Consider the following 22372-nt stretch of genomic DNA (forward strand, 5'->3'; position numbering starts at 1 on the left):
CCCTTCCCCATCACCCCTTCTCCTCCACACCTCCTCTCTCCCCCCAAGCCCCTCCGGGTTCCCCACACTCCCGACTCCCCCTTTCTCCCCACCTTTGCCCCATTCCAAGTGCCACTGTAACACCTCCTCTCTTAACAAATCCCCCTAATAAAGCCTCCTATTAAAGAACACCCCTAAATAACAACCCCCCCCCTATAATGGACCCCCCTAAACTCCCTCCCCCCTACAGAGGGCTCGCTGGAGGAGGCTCTTTGCTTCCCACATCAGCCCCAGCGCATTAATTAAGTGGCCAATTGCTAATTACGGATTCAATGGCATCATGTGCCGATTCCTGTGTGTTCCCTTCCTCCCCGCAAATTCAAGGCCACTGGTGCTCCCAGCACCCCCGAAGTGCCCTCACCCCTGCCAGCGCCCCCCGGGGTTGGGGTACGTGGCCCCCCCGAGCAGCCGCGGTTCCCCGGGGGGTGTGTGGGTGACGCTGCCTTTTGGGGTTCATTGAGGAGGGTCCCGAGTGGAGGGTGACAGCAGCCCTGTGTGGTGTCACCTACTCTGGTGTGAAGCCAGGGAGCTGCTGCCCCTCTTCCTCCTTCTGCTCCCTCCAATCCGAGGATTCCCCTTTTCCTTTGCTCCCCCAAAAGTCACCCCCATTCCCCTCCACCGTGGAGTCCCCACCCCGTGCGGGACACACCCCCTTCTGCCCTCATCCCGCTTCTCAGGGAGGAGGGGGGGACACAGGGACACCCCCATCTCCCCCCGCCCAGCACAGCCCTGGCCCGTCCCCCCACCCGGGAGGCGGTGCCGCAGGCTGAGCCGAGCCGAAGTGAGCCGAGCCGGGCTGAGCCGCGCTGGACTGAGCCGAGTCGGGCCGGGCTGAGCCGGGCTGGGCTGAGCCGACCCGAGCCCAGCCAAGCAGAGTCGAGCTAAGCTGAACCGGACCGGGCTGAGCCGGTCTGGGCTGAGCCGAGCTGAGCTGAGCCGGTCTTAGCCGTGCCGGGTCGTGTGGTGCTGAGAGGAGCCGAGCCGAGCTGAGCCGAGCCTTGGCAGGATGCTGCGGTACCTGCTGAAGACGCTGCTGCAGATGAACCTGTTCGCCGACTCGCTGGGGGCCGAAGGCTCCAACTCCTCCTCCTCGCTCCTGCTCGGCATCAACCGCTCCATCGCTGCGCTCCACCTGCCCGATCTCACCCCCGGTAATGGTACGTGGCCCCCGGTCCCTGTACGTGGCCCCCGGTCCCGCTGTCCTCCCGTCCCGGGGTTCCCACTTCTGGTCCAGACAGGATGCTGGAAGTAGCCCGCAGCCCCCCGCCCCAGCCGGGACCCCGCCGGCACCGACACTGGGCTCCCAACCTGGCCCCGTGGCCCCAAACCGGGACCTGCCCCATGTCCCAACTTCGGGATGGAGCTGATGCCCTCAGACCGTCCCTGTGTCCCCAAACTGGGACCTGCCCCGTGTCCCGAGTCCAGGACTGACCCTGTCTTCCCACATCAGCCCCACGTCCCCATTCCGGGACCGACTCCTTGTCTCCAGACCAACTCCCAGGAGTGATGCTACATCCCCAGACAGTGTCCATGGCCCCAAACCGAGACCAGACTGCTGTCCCCAAGTCAGGACTGACCCAATGTCCCCAAACTAGCTCTGTGTTCCCAATTCTGATGCAGGAGAAGTCCCCATTCCCAAACTGTCCCTGTGTTCCTACATCAACGCCCAGACTGCGAGCTGGGACAGACATGTCATTCCCAAATTGGTCCTACGTCCCCGGACCAATCTCCAGACTCCAAAGTGGGGGTGACTCAGTGTACTCAAACAGTCCCTCTGTCCCCACGCCCATCCTCGGTCTCTGAATCAGGACCAGTCCCATGTCCCCAGGCTGCCCCTGTGTCCCCAAACCAACTCCCAGACACCGAATTGGGAGAGACTCCATGTCCTCAAACCAGCCCTGTGTCCCCAAACTATTTCTACATTCCTAAACCATCCCAGTGTCCCCCAACCAGGTCCGTGTCCCCTAATTCTCTCCGTGTCCCCAAACCAGCCCCGTGTCCCCTAGCTGGGACAGAGCAGCGGTGGGGGAAGGAGATGAGGGAGGGGGTGTCTGCCTGAATTTTAACCCCATTTTGGGCTTTTTCCCTCTTTTTTGGTCTGAACGTCCCCCTCCATCTGGCTCTGGGTGGCTGGTGAGGGAGGGGGTGTCCCCAAACCCCGCGGGACCCCCGCCCCCGCACAGCCGGCTGGGCACAGGAGGGGGTCTGGCCTGACCCCCCGCTCATCCCAATTAGCCACCGGGCCCAGCTGCGGCCCCCTCAGTCCCCGCTGTGCCCCCCGGGGGTACCCGGTACCCCGCAGCATCCCTCCCGTCCCCATGGCAGCCACATCCTGTCCCCATGGCAACCCCGCGGGCTCCCCAAATTGCAGCCCCCCCCTTACATCCCGCCACAAGACTTGGGGCAGGGGCAGGAGAAAGGAGACACACCTGTGCATGCGTGTGCATGTATGTGCAGGCATGTGTGTATGTATGTACATGTATGTGTGGTGTGCATGTATGTGCATGTATGTGAATGTGTGTGCATGATGTGCATGTATGTGCAGTGTGCATGTATGTGCATGTATGTGCAGTGTGCATGTGTGTGCATGTATGTGAATGTGTGTGCATGATGTGCATGTATGCACAGTGTGCATGTATGTGCATGTATGTGCAGTGTGCATGTGTGTGCATGTATGTCAGTGTGCATTTGTGTGCATGTATGTGCATGTATGTGCAGTGTGTATGTATGTGCATGTATGTGCAGTGTGTATGTATGTGCATGTATGTAAATGTGTGTGCGTGTATGTGCATGTATGTGCAGTGTGCATGTGTGTGCACGCATGTGCAGTGTGCATGTGTGTGCATGTATGTGCAGTGTGCATGTGTGTGCATGTATGTGCAGTGTGCATGTGTGTGCACGCATGTGCAGTGTGCATGTGTGTGCATGTATGTGCAGTGTGCATGTGTGTGCATGTATGTCAGTGTGCATTTGTGTGCATGCATGTGCAGTGTGCATGTATGCACGAGTATGTGCATACATACGTGCGTGTGTCCCTCTGCATGCCTACACACGCGTGTGCATGTGTAAGGACACACACGCCCCTGCCTGAAAGCACACGTGTGTGCCGGTGTGTGTGTGTCTGTAACTACACACACACGTGTGTGCAGGCGTGTGTGTGCATGTATGTGCGTGCAGTGGCATGTGCCTGTGCACATGGTGACACACGGTGACACTTGGGGACCGACCTGCCGAGCCAGCCCGGGCGGCGCTGGGGACACGCGGGGTTCAGCCCAGCCGGCCCCAGCATTAACGAGCATTAATTATGCCGGCATTAATGAGCATCCATTAATTCCCATGCCCCAGCGGGGGGGAATTTTCCTGCAACGGCCTCACAGACCCAACATGGGGCTTTTTTAAACTTGAATTTAAGTGTTTCCTGCAGCCTGGAGTTACTGGCTCTGCTACGGAAAATCAACACTTGCAGATGATGGAAAAATCCCTGTTTTGGGGAGAATTTAGCCACAACTCCATTTCCACAGGGATGCCCAGTCGGAAACTGGGTGGAAAAGGGCCATTACCGGCAGCGGAGCTGCTTTGTCCCACTGTCCCTGTCTGAGCCCGCTCCCTCCCCACCGGCACCCACCCTGGGATGGGGCAGAGGGGGATACACGGGGCTGAGACCTCGCCACACTTCATCTCATCTCCTGCTCTCCAAGCAAAGCAGGGGCTGGAGCCAGGGAAGCGCGGATGATGCTCAGCCCTCACAAACCCCACCTCCCCACGCCCCTAATTTTTCCCGCAGGGTCCCAGTCTCAGCTGGAGGACACGGCCCCCCGCATCGTGGAGCACCCCACGGATCTCCTGGTCTCCAAAGGCGAACCGGCCACGCTGAGCTGCAAGGCCGAGGGGCGGCCGGCCCCGGCCGTGGAGTGGTACAAAGACGGGGAGCGGGTGGAGACGGACCGGGAGGATCCCCGCTCCCACCGCACCCTCCTGCCCGGCGGCTCCCTCTTCTTCCTCCGCATCCTGCACGGGCGGCGGGGCAAGCCCGACGAGGGGGTCTATGTCTGCGTGGCCAGGAATTACCTGGGGGAGGCCACCAGCCGGAACGCTTCCCTGGCGGTGGCCGGTGAGTCCTGGGGAGAGGGAGAGGGGCTGAGGGGTGATTTGGGTGGGGGTTTAGGGGTCTGGTGTCACCAACCCGCTCCGGTGGCTGTGGGACCAGGGGCTCTCACATCCCCGGGCGTGGCGCTGCCAAGGGAAAAGAGGGGGAAAGAGATAAAAGCAAGGAAAATAAGTGAAAAGAAGGGAAAAGGAAGTATTTGGAAATAAATAAGTGAAGAGAAATGGAAAGAAATTTGAGTGAGTTCGAAAGAAGCGAAAAACATTGGAAATAAATGAAACCGAGGGGAAAGAAATAAAAAAAAAAAAGGAGGAAATGAGTGAAAGTAGATGGAAAGAGTAGAGTGAAAGTAGATGGAAAGAGTAGAGTGAAAGTAGATGGAAAGAGTAGAGTGAAAGTAGATGGAAAGAGTAGAGTGAAAGTAGGTGGAAAGAGTAAAATGAAAGTAAGTGAAAATGAATGAAAGTAGGAGAAAAGACATTAAAACGTGGGGGGAAAAAAAGAAATGAAATGAAGTGGCAAGAAGTGAAAATGAATGAAAAAATAAAATAAGTGAAAATAAGTGAAGAAGAACAAAAATAATGAAAAAATCAAAATAATTGGAAATAGATGAAAAGAAGTGAAGATCACTGAAAAGAAGTGAAAATAAGTAAAAATAACAACAAAAGAACACAAAAGAAATGAAAAGAAGTTAAAATACTTGGAAACAAATGAAAATGAGAATAAACAAAAATAATTGCAACAAAATAAAACCAAATGAAAATAACTGAAAACGTTTGAAAATCAAGTAAAATCAATGAAGATAAACTAAAATCAGCTAAAGCCAATGCAGACGGTGTCCCAGGCGCCACTCCCAGGGCTGGGGAGCTGAGGCCGGGCTGGTGTGTCCCCCCAGTGCTGCGGGACGATTTTCGGCAGCCCCCCGGGGATGTGGTGGTGGCGGCGGGAGAACCGGCCGTGCTGGAGTGTGTCCCGCCCCGCGGCCATCCCGAGCCCAGCGTCTCCTGGAAGAAGAACGGAGTCCGGCTCAGCGACAAGGACGAGCACCTGACGGTGAGGGACGGGGCGGGGGGCACAAAACCGGGGCGGGGGTGTCGCAATGGGGGTGTGGGATAAGGTAGGGATAGAGGATGCAGCAGGAGCGTGGGATGTGAGAGGGATACAGGATGGGGATGTGGAATGCGGGATTCGATGGGGATGCAGGATGCAGACGGAGATTAAGGTTGCAATGAGGGTGTGGAATGTGATGGGGGTACCTGATTCGATGGGGATGCGATGGGGATGTGGGATGTGGTGGGAATGTGGGTGCAGTGAGGATACAGAATGTGATGGGGAGGTGATGGAGAAGTGGAATGTGATGGGGATGGGGGATGCAATAGAGATCTCTGATTCAATGGAGATACAGGACGTGATGGGGATGGGGGATGCAATGAGGATGCAATGGGAACGTATGATGTGATGAGGGTGTGATGCAGTGAGGATGTGGGATATGATGGGGATGCGAGGGGCATGTGGGATGCAGTGGAGAGTTCGGATGCAATGAGGATGTGGGATGTGACTGGGATACAGGATGAGATGGGGATGTGGGAATAGGGATGTGGGATGCATCAGAGATTTGGGATGCAATGGAGATATGGGATGTGATGAGGGTGTAAGTGCAATGGGAATGTGAGATGCAGCCAGGATGCGGGATGTGATGGAGATACGGAATGCAGTCGGGACGGGAGGTGCAATAAGGATTTGGGATGCAGTGGGAGTATGAGATACAGTGGAGATGCAGGATGCAATGGGGATGCTGGATTTGATGGGGATGGGGGATGTGATGTGCTTCCCCCAGATCCGTGGAGGGAAGCTGATGGTGGCCAGTACCCGCAAGAGCGACGCCGGTGTCTACGTCTGCGTGGCCACCAACGTGGTGGGGGAGAGGGACAGCGAGCCGGCCGAGCTGGTGGTCTTTGGTGCGTGGGGTGCAATGTTTGGGGTGCTGAGGGGTGGATGACATCCCAGTGGGACTGACAGCTGCCCCACAGAGCGCCCGGCGTTCGGCAAGAGGCCCCTGAACCAGGCAGTGCTGGTGGAGGGGACGGCAGAGTTCGCCTGCGAGGCGGTGGGGGATCCCCAGCCAGCGGCACGGTGGCACAAGGAGGAGGGCGAGATGCCACTGGGAAGGTGAGCAGGGGGTGAGGGGGCTGATGCAGGGCACCGGGGCCATCGGTGCAGGGCTCTGCAGTGCAGCTGGGTGGCATTACTGTGTGCTAGCCTGGCATCCCCATGACATCACGTACCCCATCACATCCTATATCCCTGGTGCACCCTCCATCCTCAGCACATCCTGCATCCCTATTGCACCTCAAGTCCTCATTGCATCCTGCTTCTCCGTTGCATCCCATATCCCCATCACATCCCACATCCTCACCACATTTCACATCCCCAATGCATCCCTCATTTTCTTTGCATCCCAGATGCCTGTTGTGCCCACATCCTCATCACATCCCACATCCTCACTGCATCCCAACCCCTTGGCACCTCACACTGTCCTGGTGCCCCGGCACTCTGCTGGTGCTACATCCTCACGGGGTTCCCCAGGTGGGAGGTGCTGCCAGACAATACCCTGCGGATCAGCCGGCTGCGAGCAGAGGACGAGGGCACCTACACCTGCGTGGCCGATAACAGCGTGGGCAGGTCAGAGGCATCTGGCACCCTCACTGTGCACGGTAAGGGGGGCCCTGGGGAGCACCCTTGGGTGCTGGTGGAGTGCCTGGGCAAGCCCTTGTCTCTCCCCACACTGTGGCAGTGCCCCCCCAGCTCGTCACTGGGCCCCGCGACCAGGCTGTCACCCCTGGCCAGAGCGTGACCTTCCAGTGCCAGAGCAAGGGCAACCCACCGCCCGCTGTCTTCTGGCAGAAGGAGGGGAGCCAGGTCTGTGCCCATCTCTGTCCACATCCCTGTCCCCATCCCTGACCCCAGACCCAGCCGTAGTCCTGTCCTCATCCCAATTCCCACCCTATCCCTGTCCCCATTCCATCCTCATCCCAATCCCATCACCATCCCTATTCCATTTCCATTCCACCTCATTATCATCACCATCCCCATCCCAATTCTTAGCCTGTCAGTATCTCATCCCCATCCCAATCTCATCCCATCTCACCTCATCTCACCTCATCCCCACCCAGTACCCATGACCATCTCGTCCCAGTCCTTATCCCATCCCTGACCCTGTTTCACCCCAATCCCAATCCTCACCCCATTCCATTCCATTCCATCTGATCCCTTCACACCCCATCCCATTCCTGTCCCCAGGCACATCCCTGTCCCCACCATGTCCCATCCCACCTCTCCCTCCCTCTCACTCAGCCCCCTCCCTCCCCAGACCCTGCTGTTCCCGGGCCAGCCCCCGCTCCCCTCCAGCCGTGTTTGGGTGAGCCCTGGAGGTGCCATGACCATCGCCGATGTCCAGCCCGGCGACGCCGGCCACTACCTGTGCCAGGCCATCAGCGTGGCTGGCAGCATCCTGGCCAGGGCACGCCTGGAGGTGATGGGGGGTAAGTCTGGCACCAGCAGAGAACCGGCGCATTCGGTGCACGAGTGGCACCCACCACACCACCCAGCAATTCCCGGTTTCCCCCCTGTAGCACCCACTGAGCTCCACCCGCCGGTGGTCAGCCCCGTTCCCGCCAACCGGACGGTGCTGCCGGTGGGGGCCACGGCCCGGCTGCCTTGTGGGGTGTGGGGCGGTGACCCCCCGGGCAGCGTGGGGTGGCTGAAGGATGGCAGTGCCCTGGTGGGTGCCCAGTCCCGTGCCAGCCTGCTGGAGAACGGCACCCTGCAGATCACCGGCCTCCGGGTGAGCCGGCCCCGGCAGGGGCACCCGTGGGGGTACTGCAGGGAGGGGAGGGGGGCAGTGGGTGTGGGGGGGTGCAAAGGGAGGTGGGTGCTCAGGTTGGTGGGTACAAGCAGTGCTGGGGCTCAGGGTGATGGGTACGAAGGGTGGTGGGTGCTCAGGGTGGTGGGTACAAAGGGCAGGGTGCCCAGGGGGGTGGGTGCTGAGGTGATGGGTGCTCAGGGTGATGGGGCAGGAGCTCTTCCCCCCCACAGGTGAGAGACTCTGGGCTCTATGAGTGCGTGGCCACCAGCCCAGCGGGCGAGACACGCTGGGGCAGCTCCCTGGAGGTGCAAGGTGGGTCACAAGGATGTCACTGCTCCAGGGACACCATGGCACCGGGGACAAAGCAACCCCAGACCTCCACACATCTCTCTGCAGGTGATGAATCTGACCTCTCCCCACCCTCCCCTGTGCCCGGAGTCCTCCCCGGGCCACCCTCCACCCCTGTGGTCACCAACATCACCAAAAGCAGTGTCACCCTGAGCTGGAAAGCGAACAAGGACAGCGATGCCACCCATGTCACCTCCTACATAGTGGAGGCTTTCAGGTATCACTCAAGCATCCTCTCTGGCTCAGGGATGTTGTGGTGGCCCGGTACCACCCCATCACGGGTCACCCCTGTCCCTTGGCAGCCAGGCGGCGGGTGGCCCGTGGCGGACGGTGGCAGCTGATGTGGAGGGTGAGACCCACACGGTGAGCGGCCTCGTCCCTGACACCGTCTACCTGTTCCTGGTGCGGGCGGTCAACGCCTACGGGCTCAGTGACCCCAGCGGCGTCTCAGAGCCTGTGCACACCCAAGGTGAGACCCAGCGGTGACATTGGTGGAGATGTCTGAACCCACCATCCACCTCCACTTGGTGACACACATGGAGGTGCCCGTGGCCCCAAAACCTTTGGGTCTGTCCTTACCCAGTGGTGCCGGTGGAGTTTCCCACGTACCCACCATGGGAAGGTGGTGTCACCGTGGCCTCTCCACTCGGTGAGGCCAGCGGGGATGTCCATGGACCCTCCATTCTCTCATGCTTCCAGCAGATGCCAGCCCCACGCAGCAAGGGCTGGACCCCGAGCAGGTGCAGCGGGAGCTGGCCCAAGTGGCTGTGCACCTGCAGGAGCCCGTGGTGCTGCCGCTGGGTGCCGTCCGCCTCTCCTGGACCGTGAGTGCCGCACCCCGCTGCCAGCACGGGGCTCCCGGTGCCGAGCATCCCCCTATCCCACCCTCCCCTTGGCCCCGCAGGTGGAGCGCCCAGCACCCTTCCTTCAGGGCTACCGTGTGCTGTACCGGCGGCGTGGTGGGCGCTGGGAGGAGGCGCGGGCGGTGCGGGCGCCGGAGGAGCGGGGGGCCCTGCTCACCGAGCTGCGCCGGGGCCAGGACTACGAGATCAAGGTCCGACCCTACTTCCGTCAGCTCCAGGGTCCAGACAGCGCCGTGCGCACTCTGCGCACCCCCGAGGCGGGTGACTGCAGGAGTGGAGGGGGAGGTGGGGGCCCCCAGGGGACAACCTGGAGGTGACACCCCGTGTGTCCCCTACTGGCAGCCCCCAGCGCCCCCCCGCGAGCTGTCAGCGTGGCTGGGAATGGCACCAGTGTCCGCATCTCGTGGCAGCCACCACCACTGGCCGAGCAGAACGGCGTCATCCGGGATTACCGGGTAAGGGTGGACAGCAGCAGGGACGTAGCAGGTCCCCTCTGTCCACCCATGACACCATGTCATGGCGTCCCTCATCTTTCCCTCCCCGCTCCCAGATTTGGTGCCTGGGCAACGAGAGCCGCTACCACATCAACCAGAGCGTGGAGGGGACGGTGCTGGCGACAGTGCTGCGGGGACTGGTCCCCGGGGTCCCTTACCACGCCGAAGTGGCCGCCGCCACTGGCGCCGGTGTGGGTGCTCGCAGCGCCCCTGTCCCCATCCGCGTCGGTGAGTCTCCTGTCACCGCCGCACCTACGGGTGGGGAGTGGCGGGGGTCACCCACTGTGGTGCTGCGGATGGCTCCTCGGCATCCCACCGCTGTGTCCCCCTTCCCCGTGTCACTCGCAGCCCCCCTGGTGGAGCGGGATGCGGAGCCAGCGGGCGGGAGCAGCATGACCGAGCGCTTGGCTGAGGTGGCCAGGCAGCCAGCCTTCATCGCCGGCGTCGGCAGCGCTTGCTGGGTCGTTCTCGCCGCCTTCGCCGCTTGGCTCTACAGCCGCCGCCGCAGGAAGAAGGAGCTCAGCCACTTCACCGGTACAGGGGGGTGCTACCCCTGAGACCCCCCACCCCTCACCCATCGCCCACCAGCCACCTATTTCCCCTCTCTTTACAGCCTCCTTTGCCTACACACCCACCGGTAAGCCCACAGGTGGCGCGGGGTCCCGGCGTGGCCTCTCGCCGCCCTCACCCCGCTCTCTTTCCGCAGTCGCCTTCCCGGCTCCAGCGCGCGGCAGCCCCAGGTAACCCCCCGGGTATCCCCCGCCCTCTCCAGGAGCCCCAGCGCTGACCACCAGCATCCCTTCCCCCCGTCTCCTTGCAGGGCAGCCGCCGGCAGTGGTTACCCGTGGCTGGCGGACGCGTGGCACGGTGGCGGCACAGCCAGTGCTGCGGGTTGCTTGGGCACCGCTGAGAGATACTACAATGGTAAGGGGTCAGCACGGGGGCGGGTGCGTGGCTCTGACTGGGGAGGTCATAGTCAGCCCTGATGGCGGCAGCCGCCCTCTGCAGACGCCGGCATCACCCGTTACATCGCCCAGACGGAGCAGTTTGGGGCGGGGGCCGGCGAGGGGCCGGTTTACAGCACCATCGAGGCGGACAGTGAGGAGCTCTGCACCTTCCCCCGTCCCTTCTCGCAGTATGGGACCCCCTATCCCGGGGTGGGTCCTCAGCCGATGGATGCTGCAGCCACCCAGGCAGCCCGAGGATGGGCTGAGCACGGTAGGGTGGTGGGATGGGTGGGGGGACACAGGGGAGCCCGGGGTGCAGTCCCCTCCCCACAGCCCCCCCAGCATCCTGCCTTGCCGCAGGGGCCAAAGCAAAGCTGGGGCAAGCGGTGAAACTGCCAGCGGTGAGTTGGACAGAGCTGCTGCCCCCTCCACCCTCGGCCAGCGAGCTCAGCCAGTGCACCCAGGAGAAGGAGGAGGAGGAGGAGGAAGAGGAGGATGAAGTGGAAGAGGCAGCCAGAGGGTGAGTGTGGAGGCTTGGGGGGGCAGGGGCCTGCTGCCCCCAGCACGCACCCTGTGCTCTCTGCCCTGCAGGTTGGGGATGGAGGTGTGGTACCCCGGTGAGGACATCCCCTGTGCCACCGCTGCATCCTCACCCACCACCTCCTCCGGCTGCCGGTCCACCACCACACTGACGCCATCACCCCGCACCACCGAGGACATTCCCCGCCTCCGGGACTTTGACAGCTCCCGCCTGCCCCGGTAGGAGATGGGCCTCGCTTGGTATGGCCGTGCCATAGGGGTTTGGATGTTCCATTGAGGTCCAGGTGTCCCACCATGGTCTGGGTGTTCCACTGTGATTCAGTCATGTTGTCACTATCCAGTCCCTGCTCTGCCATCATGGTCCAAATGTGTCATTGGGGTCCAGATGTTTCATAGGGGTCCAGATGTCCCACCATGGTCCAGGTGTTCCACCACAATCCATCCATCTTGCCACCATTCAGCCCTGCTTGTGCTGTCATGGTCCAGCCATGCCATTGAGGTCCAGATGTGCCATCTGAGGTCCGGGTGTCCCACTGAGGTCTGGGTGTCCCATTGTGATCCAGCCACGTTGCCATGACCCAGTCCCACTGTTCCACCATGGTCTGGCCTTGCCACTGGAGTCAGGATGTCCCACCAGGGTCCGGATGACCCACCACAGTCTGAGTGTCCCATCACAACCCAGCCATGTTGTCACAATCTGGTCCTGCCATGCCACCGTGGTCTGGCCATGCCATGGGGGTCTGGATGTCCCACTGGAGTCTGGACGTCCCACCATGGCCCAGGTGTCCCCTTGTGATAATTCCATGATGTCACCATCTCTGCTCTCCAGCTGTGCCCCGGCCATGCTGTCAGGTCACATCCATGACAGTGTCAGCTGACTGGGGCATCACCATTCAGCTGCACCATCACAAGCCAGCTGGGACATCATCATCCAGCTGTGCTGTTGTGGCCCAGCTCTGCCATGATCCAGTGGTGCCATTGCAAGCCAGCAGTGCCATCACAATGCTGGCACGTCACTGCACTCCAGCTGTACTGTTGTAATCCAGCCATGTGGTTGCAATCCAGCTGTGCTGTGACCCAGCTGTGCGGCTGCAATCCAGCTGTGACATCCGGGGCCAGCTGCATCACTGCCATCCAACTGTGTGCTGGAAATCCAGCTGTGCTGTGACCCAGCTGTGCAGCTGAAAGCTGTGTGGTTATAATCCAGATGAGCAGCCGTTATGCAGCTGTGCTCCAGCTGTGCCATTGCAGGCTGGCTGTGTCATTACAACCTTGCCAGGCTGTGGCTTGTGCTCCAGCTGTGCTCCTCCCCTCCAGCTGTGCCACTGCACTCATCCATCTGCCCATTGCCAGCCCAGCTGTGTGACTGCGATCCAGATGTGGCACTGCCATCCAGCTGTGCCAACACCCCATGTCTTCCCCTGGCCTCAGCACAGTTCTGGAGGGATTGTGCCAGCCAGCACTGTGGTGGCCACCGAGCCCCCCATCCCACTTGCCCCACCTCGGCTTCATCCCACCCCCTCTTTACCAGGAGAACCCCCCACAGCACCGGCACCCCCCCACAGGCACCCAGTCCCCCAGTGACTCCGGATGCCAGCGAGGGCCACCCACCCCGAGCCCGCTGCCCCCCCGGCGCAGGTGAGCCCTGGAGGGCCGGTTTGGGTGGGCGGGCACCGCACTGGCTGTGTGGGGAGGCTGACACTGCCATCCCCCCCCAGGGAAACACCGCGGGGCGGCCCCTAAAAGTCGCCTGAAGCCCAAATGCAGCCGCTACTGCCGGGAAAAGCAGACGGGAGGTGAGTGGGGGGGGGAAATTAGAGGCTCCAGGTGGGTCCAGGAGGGCTCAGCCCTCTCCTCCCTCTCCACCGCAGACCTGCCGCCGCCGCCGCTGCCGCCGCCGGGAGAGACCCGCGGCCCCTCTCCAGAGCGGGAGCCCAGCGGGGCCGAGCGCAGGGTCGCCCATCGCCCGCCCCGCGGCGGTAAGCCAGGGCCACCGGCTGTGTGACAGAGGGGTTGGGGGTGTCACTGCCGAAACCCAACCTCGTCCCGTCCCCCGCAGACGAGCTCGTCCCCTACAGCAAGCCCTCCTGCCTGCCCCGCGGGCAGGTGTCTGGCAGCTGCTCCACCACAGGCAGCGTCTCGTCCCGCGGCTCCGCCAGCTCCCGGGACCACGGCTCGGGGCGCAGCCGGATCCCGGCGGAGCGCGGCGAAGGGAGCGGCCATCGCCGCCGCCCGGGGGCCGCATTGCCCGGCCCGTCGCAGGAGAAGCGATAAAGTGGAGGGCAAGCCGGTGACGGGGTTGGGGACACGGAGGGACGTTCTTTAATTTCTGGGTGGCGTCGTGTAAATAGGGTTGCACAGAGCCAGCGGCCGGTGGGCGTCAGAGTGAGGGGGGACGGGGGTGCTCGGGGTGGGACAAGGATAATCACAAGGGATGAGGACCCTGGGGAGGGACAAAGATGCTCAGGGAGGGAGGAGGATACTTGGGGAGGGATGAGGACCCTTGGGACAAGGACGGTAGGGAAGTGCAAGGATACAATTCGGAGGATTAGGATGCTCAGGGAGACCAAGGACAGTCATGAGGAATGAGGACCCTGGGAAGGGATGAGGATGCTCAGGAGGGACAAGGAAGATGCTTGGGGAAGGAGGAGGAGCCTGGAGACAGAGACAGTTGTTCAGAGAGGGATGAGGACGTTGGGGACGGATTAGGATGCTGGAGGGGGATAAGATTGATGCTTAAGCAGGGCAAAGATCTTGGGGACAAGGACAGTTTGGAGGAACAAGGATGCTGGGAAAGGACAAGGACGACTGTGAGGGATAAGGATGATTGAAATGGATGGGGACAGTTGGGATGAGATTAGAAGGGAGGGACAAGGACACTGCAGATGGTTTAGGGTGCTGGTGAGTGACAAGGAAGGCAGGGGGACAAGGATGTCTGGGAGCAAGAGGACACAGGGAAAGGATAAGGTTGCTTGGAAAGGACAAGGACAGTAGTAAGGGACGAGGAGGATAGTTGCTGGGGGATGAGGACAGTGGGAAGGGACAAGGACACTTGGTGCATAGGGCAAAAACAATTAGAGAAGGATGAGGATGCTCAGGAGGGCTGAGGACCCTGAGAATGAGGATGATTAGGAGAGACAAAGACACTCGGAGGAGGCACAGGTGGTTTGGGAAGGATGAGGATGCTTGGGAGGGACAAGGATGGTTGAGGTGGGACAAGGATGCTGAGGAAGGACATGGACTTTTAGAAATGACAAGGACAGTGGGGAGAAATGGGAATGGTCAGCAGGCCTGGGGATGGTCAGGGGGACAACCCTGGGGAAGGACAAGGACACTTGGGATGGACAACAGTGCTTGGGCTGGACAAGGGTAGGTGGGGGGGATGAGGGCACTGGGGAGGGACGAGGACACTGTGGAGGGATGTGGACACTTAGAGGGGATGTGGACTCTTGGGAAGAATGAGAATGCTGGGGAGGAATAAGAAATTTGGGAAAGTATGGGGTCACTGAGGAGGGATGGGGACACTGCGGAAGGATGGAACACTTGGGAAGGACAAGGACACTGGAGAAGGAGGGACACCCACCCACCTTGGTGCCACTCACCCTTTGTGGGTGGCTTTTCCTAGTAAAGAGCCCCTTTTTGGGGAACTGCCTAATAAAACTGGATTTTAGCCGAGCCAAGGGGACTGGCCTTGCTGCATCCTGCACCCTGGGGACCTCCATGCTCCTGTCCCTCCTGTCCCCAGCTCACCACCTGCCCTGGCCCAGGGGCTGCCACTCCCTGACCCCTGGCCACCTGGGAAGAAAAGGGGACATTTTCCAGCACCCCGCAACAGATGGCACTCCCTTCCACCCCCAGTGCCCGTCACCACAGCATCGGGGCACCGCTCACCGTTCTGTGTGATGCCCAGAGGTGCCTCTGCCCTGACTCTCTGTGGGACCCCCAGCGCTGTCCCCCAGTCCCAGGTGGTGGTTGGGACCCCAGGTGAGAAGACCCGCTCCAAGGGTGACGGTGGCGGTGAGGGACCTGCAGGAGATGGCGGCGTCACCGTGGTGCCACGACAGAGGCACCTTCCCCAGGGAGGTGACGATCCTTGGGGTCAGAATGGGCGTCAGGGACCCTTCACTCACCCCTGTAAGGCCCGTCAGTGTCCTCGAGGCTGTAGCAGAGGCCATCGGCGGCCACGGCCAGCGCGTGGGCGAAGCTGGCGTCCAGGAGGAAGGAGCCGTCGCAGGAGCTCACGAGGCTGCAGCGGGCGCTGGCAAAGTTGTCCTCTGAGACGGACCCCCAGCCGTTCAGCAGAGACCCCCCCGGCGAGCCCCTGGTCGCTGTCCGCTCTTCCTCCTCCTCTTCTTCCTCCTCCTCCTCCTCCCCCTCCTCCTCCTCCTCGCCCAGCTCGGAGGCTGGTGGCCCGTAGATGTAGCCGTAGGTGTGCAGTGGTGAGAAGGACTGTGGCGTGCTTGGTGCCGGGGGTCTGGGGGGGACATGGGGCGGACACTGATGGCACCGGGGGGCGCTGCCATGGTGGGAGTGTCCCACGGGGGTGGGGAATACCTGAGGCAGGTGGTGTCCTGGTCCATCTCCAGGTCCTCAGCCACCTGCTGTTGTGTGAGGACCCCGTCGCTGAACGCTGGTGAGAGGCGCCCGGTGACTGGGGACCTGTCCCTTGGGTGCCTGGTGTCTGGGGACATGTCCTTGGGGTACCTGGTAGCCAGGAACATGTCCCTTGGGTGCCTGGTCTCCAGTGATGTGTCCCTGGTGTGGCTAGTGGCTGGGGACATGTCCTTGGGGTACCTGGTGCCCAAGAACATGTCCCTCTGGTGACCAGTTACTGGGGACACCTCTTCAGGATGCCTGGTGACTGGGGATGTGTCCCTTATGTGCCCAGTGGATGGGGATGTGTCCTTTATGTGCCCAGTGTCTGGTGACATGTCCTCAGGGTACCTGGTGACCAGAAATATCATGAAGGGACATCCCTTGGGTGCCTGGTCACCAGTGATGGGTCCCTCGGGTGCCTGGTAGCTGAAGATGTGCCCTTGGGGTACCTGGTGCCCAAGAACTTGTCCCTGTGGTGCTCAGGGACTGGTGACATCTCCTCAGGGTGTCTGGTGACTGGGGATGTGTCCCTGGGGTGCCTCATGGATGGTGACATGTTCTCAGGGTACCTGCTGGACAGGAACATGTCACTTGGGTGCTTGGTCACCAGTGACAGGTCCTTGGGGTGCCTGTTGGCTGGGGACATGTCCTTGGCATACCTAGTGGCCAGGAACTTGTCCCTGCAGTGCCTGGTAGCTGGAGACATCTCCTTGGGGAGCCTAGTGCCTGGGGACATCTCCTGGGGCAGCCTCGTGCCTGGGGATGTGTCCCTTGGGTGCCTGCTGGCTGGGGACATGTCCTTGGGGTGCCTAGTGGATGGTGACATGTCCCGCTGGCACTTGGTCCCTGGTAATGGGTCCCTGGGGCACCTGGTGACCAGGGATGTGTCCTCAGGGTGCCTGATGGCCAAGACTGTGTCCCTCTGGTGCTTGGTGGCTGATGACATGTCCCTGGGATTTCTGGGGACTGGGGACACATCCTTGGGGTACCTGCTAGCCCAGAGCATGTCCTTGGGGTGCTCAGTGACCAGGGACAGGTCCTGGGGGTGCTTCGTGGCCAGTGACACATCCCTGGGGCTCTCAGTGGTCGGGGATGTGTCCCTGGGGCGTTGGGTGAGTGGAGCTGTGTCCCTGGGGATCCCAGTGGACGGGGACAGGTCCTTGGGGTGCCTGGTGACCGGGGATGTGTCCCTGGGGCACATGGTGGCTGGGGACCTGCAAGTGCAAGCAACACAGTGGGTTTTGCAGCATGGGGTTTGGGTGCAGGGCACCCGTCTGGATGGGAACACTCAGACTCACCGTGTCACCGGTGGGTGCCGGGCATGGGGTGGTCTCGGGGGTGTCGCTGGTGACCCGGTGACACCAGAGGCCAGCGAAGCACTGCCCCGACGTGGTTTTGGGGAGCTGAAGACTGGCAGCTGCCCGTTCCCTCCGTCCATCACGGAAACAGTGGTGTCACCCTCGTGTCCCCTTCGCTGAGGCCACCTGGCTGCTGGCCCAAAATCTGTCCCCCACTCGCCTCTGCTTCCAGTGACAGGGACGTGGCCGGGGCCAGCCGTGAGCGCCGGGGTGCTGTGCACTTGATGCAGCTCTGCATGGGGGATGTGGGACACCGAGCCGTGGGACACCTCCCCGGTGCCCCCCGTGTCCCCCCGTGTGTCCCCCATACCCACCTCTCTTGCGAATGTGCTCCCAGGGCGCTGGGTTCGGGGTGCTGGGCGAGGTGTGCACCCCGGGGTGCCCCCCACTGCAGCACCCCGTGTCCCCGAGGGGCGGCGGGTGCCCCCCACGGGGGCTGCTGCGGTTGGGGGGCGTGGGGGGGCCAAGGCTTGGCGGCTCCAGGGAGAGGGCTGGGAGGGTAAGAGAGGTCATGGGTGCTGAGCTCTGTGCCCCTTGTCCCCTCTGCCCTGGGGTCTGTGTGTCCTCAAGTCCTTGCTGCCTGCAGACAGGCAGTGGGGACCACCGAGGTGCGGGTCCCATGGCACTGGGGTCCCAGGGAGAGGGTTGGGGTCTTGGGCACACTTTGCTGGTCCCATAGCACATTGTGAGGGTCCTAGGCCTGGGTGGGGGTTCCCATGGCATCAGGTCAGGGGTCCTATGGTAGCGAGTGGGGGGCCCAGAATACCCTGTGTGGGGGCTCCATGGCAGAGAGTGGGGTTTCTATGGCACCGGGTGGGGATGCCAGCTCTGGGGTTCACTGCAGGGGTAGGGGTCCCATGGCACTAGATGGGGGTCCCAGCTCCCACAGGGTTCACTGAAGGGGTAGGGGTCCCATGGCACTAGGTGGGGGTCCCAGCTCCCACAGGGCTCACTGGAGGGGTGGGGGTCCCATGGCACTAGGTGGGGGTCCCAGCTCCCACAGGGCTCACTGGAGGGGTGGGGGTCCCTGCTGTCACTGCCCAGCAGTCGGCTGCTGAGGCTGCTGCTGCTGCTGAGGTTTCGGGGGGCACAGCTGGGTTTCCAGGGGCCACCGAGCCACGGTGAGTCACCGGCCACCAGCCTGCAAGGCAAGGCATGCTGTCAGGGCATCCCAACCCCATCACAGCAGGGATCCCCCACCCCATGGCCTCTCACCTGCGGCGAGCTGCGGCGTCCTGGCTGGCGCGGCGCTGGCAGACGAGGAGGAGGAGGGTGAGTAAGGCCAACCAGAGCATGGAGCCGGCGGCTGCGATGACGGCAGGCTGCCGCAGGGCCTGGACCACCCCGCTGCTCCCCGCTGTCAGCCCTGCAAGGGTCCCACTGGTGTCACCTCGTGTCACAAACTTGACCCCCACCCGCTCCCCGCCTTGCTCCCCGTCCCCTACCCAGGACACCACAGGTGGTGTTGCTGGGGACCCCCAGCCCTGCACCGTTGAAAGCTGCCACCTGGACACAGAATTCGACGCCGGGGTGTGGGAGGAGGGTTTCCAGGCGGCGGGTGCCTCCGTCCACTGTCCTGTTGGTGGGGCGCTGCCAGCCCTCGCCCACTGACCAGACCTGGCAGGCACCAAGGGGATGAGTCCCCTTAGATGATTACCCTTGATGGACCCCCTTTAATGGATCCCCCTGTGGATGGATCCCCTTGGATGGACCGCTTTGGATGGACCCCCTCAAATGAATGTCCCTTGATGGACTCCCACTGATGGATCCCCTTTGAATAGACTCACTTGGATGGGCTGCCTTGGATGAATCTCCTTGATGGATCCCCCTTGGATGGACCCTTTTGGATGGGCTCCCTTGCATGCCACTAGGATGGATCCCCTTGGGTAAATGCCCCTGGGATGGACCCCCATTGATACATCCCCCTTGGGTGGACCCCCTTGGATGACTCCCCTAGGCTGGACCCCTTTGGATGAGCTTCCTTGGATGAATGGCACTAGACAGATGCCCTGGGATTTACCTCCACCTGGATTAGCCCCTTTGGATGAACCCCCATGTTGAGATCCCTCCTGGATGGACCCCTTGGATGGATCCCCTTGGATGGACCCTCCTTGGTCAGAAGCCCCCCAAGCCCTGCCCCCTCACCCTGTCACCCCAAACCTGGTAGCCCCGGATGATGCCATTGTGGGCCTCAGGAGGAGGTGGCTCCCAGCTCACGACCACGGTGCCGTTCCCCGTCTCAGCCTGGCCCACGGTGACTTGCTGGGGTGCTGCACTGGGCACTGCCGAGACAGGGGTGCTGAGACCCCTGGGACCCCCAACCAACCTCCCTATCCTCCACCCAGGCATCCCTGGGGACATACAGCGCACCTTCCTCAGGTATCCAGAGGTGCCTGCTGTTGCTGTCCGAGCCCTGGGTCCCTCCAGTGTAGGGTCGGACCTTGAACTCGTACTTGTAGCCCCTGCGGAGCGCAGGGATGATGGTGCTGAGCTCCCTGCCTGCGTCGTGTTGGACCCAAGGGGTGGTGGCCGGGAGCAGGCTGCGGTACAGCACCATGTAGGACACCGGCACCGGCACCGGCATCAGCATCTGAAGGGGATGGGAAGGGTTCCGAGTCGTGGTGGGACATGGGGATGTGTCTCCAGCCTCATCCCCGTGTCCCATCCCCGCCCTCCACTGGGGACATTCCGGCACGACACTGACCCTCCAGCGGAGCCGGACGGCAGCGGTGGGCAGCGCCGTGCCATTGTCCAGGTGCAGCCGCACAGCCAGCAGGTCCCGTGGGGCAGCGTCCCGCCGGCCCGTTGGCAGCCGATCTGTGGGGCAGAGGGAGGAAGGCTAATGGCAGCTCCAGGCAGGAGTGGAGTCCCCTGGCACCTACCCAGACACCCACCTCAGATACCTGTACCTGATGTCTCCCTAGATGGATCCACTCAGATGTACCCCTTGGGGGGGACCCCTTTGGACAGATACCTTTTCATGGGTCTGTCTTGGATGGACACATCTTGGTTGGACCTCTTGGATGGGCCCCCTTTGATATGTTCCCTTTGTGGACATGGGATGGGCCCCCCTGACACACCCCTATTGCTGTGTACCTCTTAGATGGAGCCTTTGGATGGATACCTCTTGTCCTATCCCCCTTTAATGGACCCCCACCTTGGACAGACTCCCTAAAATGGATACTCTCGTAGAAGCCACTGTGGCTGGATCCCCTTTAGGTGGGCTCTCTTGAACGGATCCCCTTGGATGGACTCCCACCTCAATGCGTCCCCTTAAGTGATCCCCTTACACGGACTTGCCTGGATGGAGCCCTTAGGCGGATCCTGTTGGATGGATGCTTTTAGATGGACCCTCCCTTTGAACGGATCCCCTCAGCTGGATGGACCCTTTTTTGATGGACTCCCCTCGAATGAACCCCTTGGATGAACCCCATTAGATGGACCCTGTTAGATGGCCCCCCAGATGGCCCTGGGCGCCTGTGAAGTCCCACCACTGACCCTCCACGTGGAGGAGGGCGGCGGTGGCGGCGGTGCCCAGCTGGCTCTGCGCTGTGCACACGTAGGTGCCGGCGTCGGCGGCTGTCACGGCGTAGATGCGCAAAGTGTGCTCCCGGTCCACCTCGTGCCTGCGGGTCACCAGCTCTCCATCAGCTCCATCCCCACCCCAGGGACTGGACACCTCCCCCCTGCCACCACGTACCTGCCCCAGGGCAGGTCCCCACGCTCCTTGTGCCACTGCACCCGCGGCGCTGGGTCACCTTGGGCGCCGCAGCCCAGCTCCACGGTGCTGCCGGCCACCGCCACGGCGTCGCTGGGGTGCCGCACAATGGTTGGCTTCTCTGCAGGGTGACATCGAGGATGTGGCACCACAGCCGGGTGTGACGTGCCCACCACCCACGGGAGACCCTTGGCTTACCCAGGACGGAGACACGGGCACCCCGGCTCTCCCTCTTGCCTGCCGCGTTGGCCGCCACGCAGATGTAGAGCCCGGAGTCGCTCCGTTGCGCTGGTGCCACCCTCAGCTTCCCATTGGTGACCACATACCTGTCACCCACCAAGTCCAAGGTCACCCCGTCTTTCTTCCAGGTGACGCGGGGTTCGGGGTGCCCCGAGGGGGGGACGCAGTCCAGCTCCAACGCTTGCCCCGCCGTGGTCACCAGATCGCCTGGCTGCAGGCGGAAATTGTCCCGCAGCACTGCCGTGGGGAGGGCACACCCTGGGTGAGTGGGACAGGATTTTCTTGGGGCCCTCCCACCCACATCACCCCCACCGAGCGTCCTTACCAGCCAGAATTTGTGGTGCCGTGGCTGCGCTGGGGGGGTGGCAGCCTGTGGGGTGACAAGGAGGTGGGAGGATGCCGGAGGGTGCCCCAGGCGGGCACAGTCTCAGCCCCAGGGTGGGCAGGGGGCAGAGTTAAGGGGATTTTGCCCCCCCATGGGCTGAACTCACCTCCACGGTGCAGAGCGGCGAGGCAGAGCCCCAGGCCCAGCGCCGTCGCCCAGCCGCCCGCCATGCCAGCCCCAGCCATCCTTCCCGCTTCCTCCCAAAATCCCAGTCCCTCCCTGTCAGCACCGGGGCCGGATCTGCCTCCGGATGGGGGGGATACAATAGCCGGATGTGGGGGCTGGGAAATGCCGAGGGGAGAAGGAGGGCTGGTTGTGGTGAACAAAAACAGCTCAGTCCCGTCGTGGCAGTGGGGGCACCTGGGTGCGGTGGCACTGGCAGCACCTGGAGACAGTGGGGCTGGGGACACCAGCAGTTAATGAATTTAATTAGTCACAATAAATTCCCCCCATCCTCTGCCATGTTCAGAGGAAGAAATGAGCTCTCAGTTGAGGACACCATCAGTAGGGACCAGAGTGAACAGGCCAGGGTCTCCCAGGCTCTTCAAGCTGAAACTCGAGTGCCAGCCAGGAGCATCGGGCTCGTGTGGTCTCAGCTGTCACCCACCTCTCATGTGTCCCCCCCACCCTGGGGAGGGTCCCTGTCCCACAAAGATACCCAAGGGTGCTGCTGCTGGCCGGGTAGTATGTTTAGTTTATTGGTTAGTAGTGCACCCCAAGCACTCCAGGGTGCCCCGGCACCCACCCCGGGTGCCCCAGGGCCCGGCTCGCCTGGCCGGCTGCCCTCTGCTTTTCATCCTAAACCTATTTCCTGGGAAGGCCTGGGGGGGAGACGACAGCGTGTGCCCCAAAACCGGGGTATTTTCACAGAAAA

At 62.0% G+C, this 22372-nt stretch overlaps 2 protein-coding genes across 2 annotated transcripts; one reads left to right on the forward strand and one right to left on the reverse strand.

Annotated features, from left to right (window-relative positions):
- Positions 1-1013: 1013 nt before the first annotated feature.
- ROBO3 (roundabout guidance receptor 3) lies at positions 1014-13475 on the forward strand. Its single transcript, XM_051812299.1, has 26 exons — positions 1014-1196; positions 3824-4150; positions 5040-5197; positions 5982-6102; positions 6175-6313; positions 6731-6858; positions 6939-7063; positions 7515-7686; positions 7777-7988; positions 8240-8321; positions 8406-8574; positions 8660-8826; positions 9057-9181; positions 9262-9481; positions 9563-9675; positions 9771-9942; positions 10063-10248; positions 10328-10454; positions 10535-10638; positions 10723-10871; positions 10929-10940; positions 11036-11181; positions 11253-11420; positions 12733-12839; positions 12920-13180; positions 13261-13475. The coding sequence occupies exons 1-26, from the start codon at positions 1046-1048 to the stop codon at positions 13473-13475; spliced, it is 4056 nt and encodes a 1351-aa protein (XP_051668259.1). The 5' UTR covers positions 1014-1045.
- On the reverse strand, positions 13417-21690 carry ROBO4 (roundabout guidance receptor 4). Its single transcript, XM_051812488.1, is given in 20 exon segments — positions 13417-14883; positions 14885-14996; positions 15093-15227; positions 15332-15675; positions 15756-16145; positions 16247-16369; positions 16457-17011; positions 17096-17387; positions 17470-17646; positions 18166-18296; positions 18371-18521; positions 18601-18772; positions 19316-19437; positions 19526-19745; positions 19860-19972; positions 20654-20781; positions 20856-20994; positions 21072-21350; positions 21439-21483; positions 21605-21690. Coding segments are annotated over 20 exon segments (3738 nt in total). The 5' UTR covers positions 21684-21690; the 3' UTR covers positions 13417-14852.
- Between the last annotated feature and the right edge of the window lie 682 nt (positions 21691-22372).

Source organism: Manacus candei, unplaced genomic scaffold, assembly GCF_025592945.1.
Source record: "Manacus candei isolate 608988 ecotype Guabito, Panama unplaced genomic scaffold, ASM2559294v1 h1tg000086l, whole genome shotgun sequence".
NCBI lineage: Eukaryota > Metazoa > Chordata > Aves > Passeriformes > Pipridae > Manacus > Manacus candei.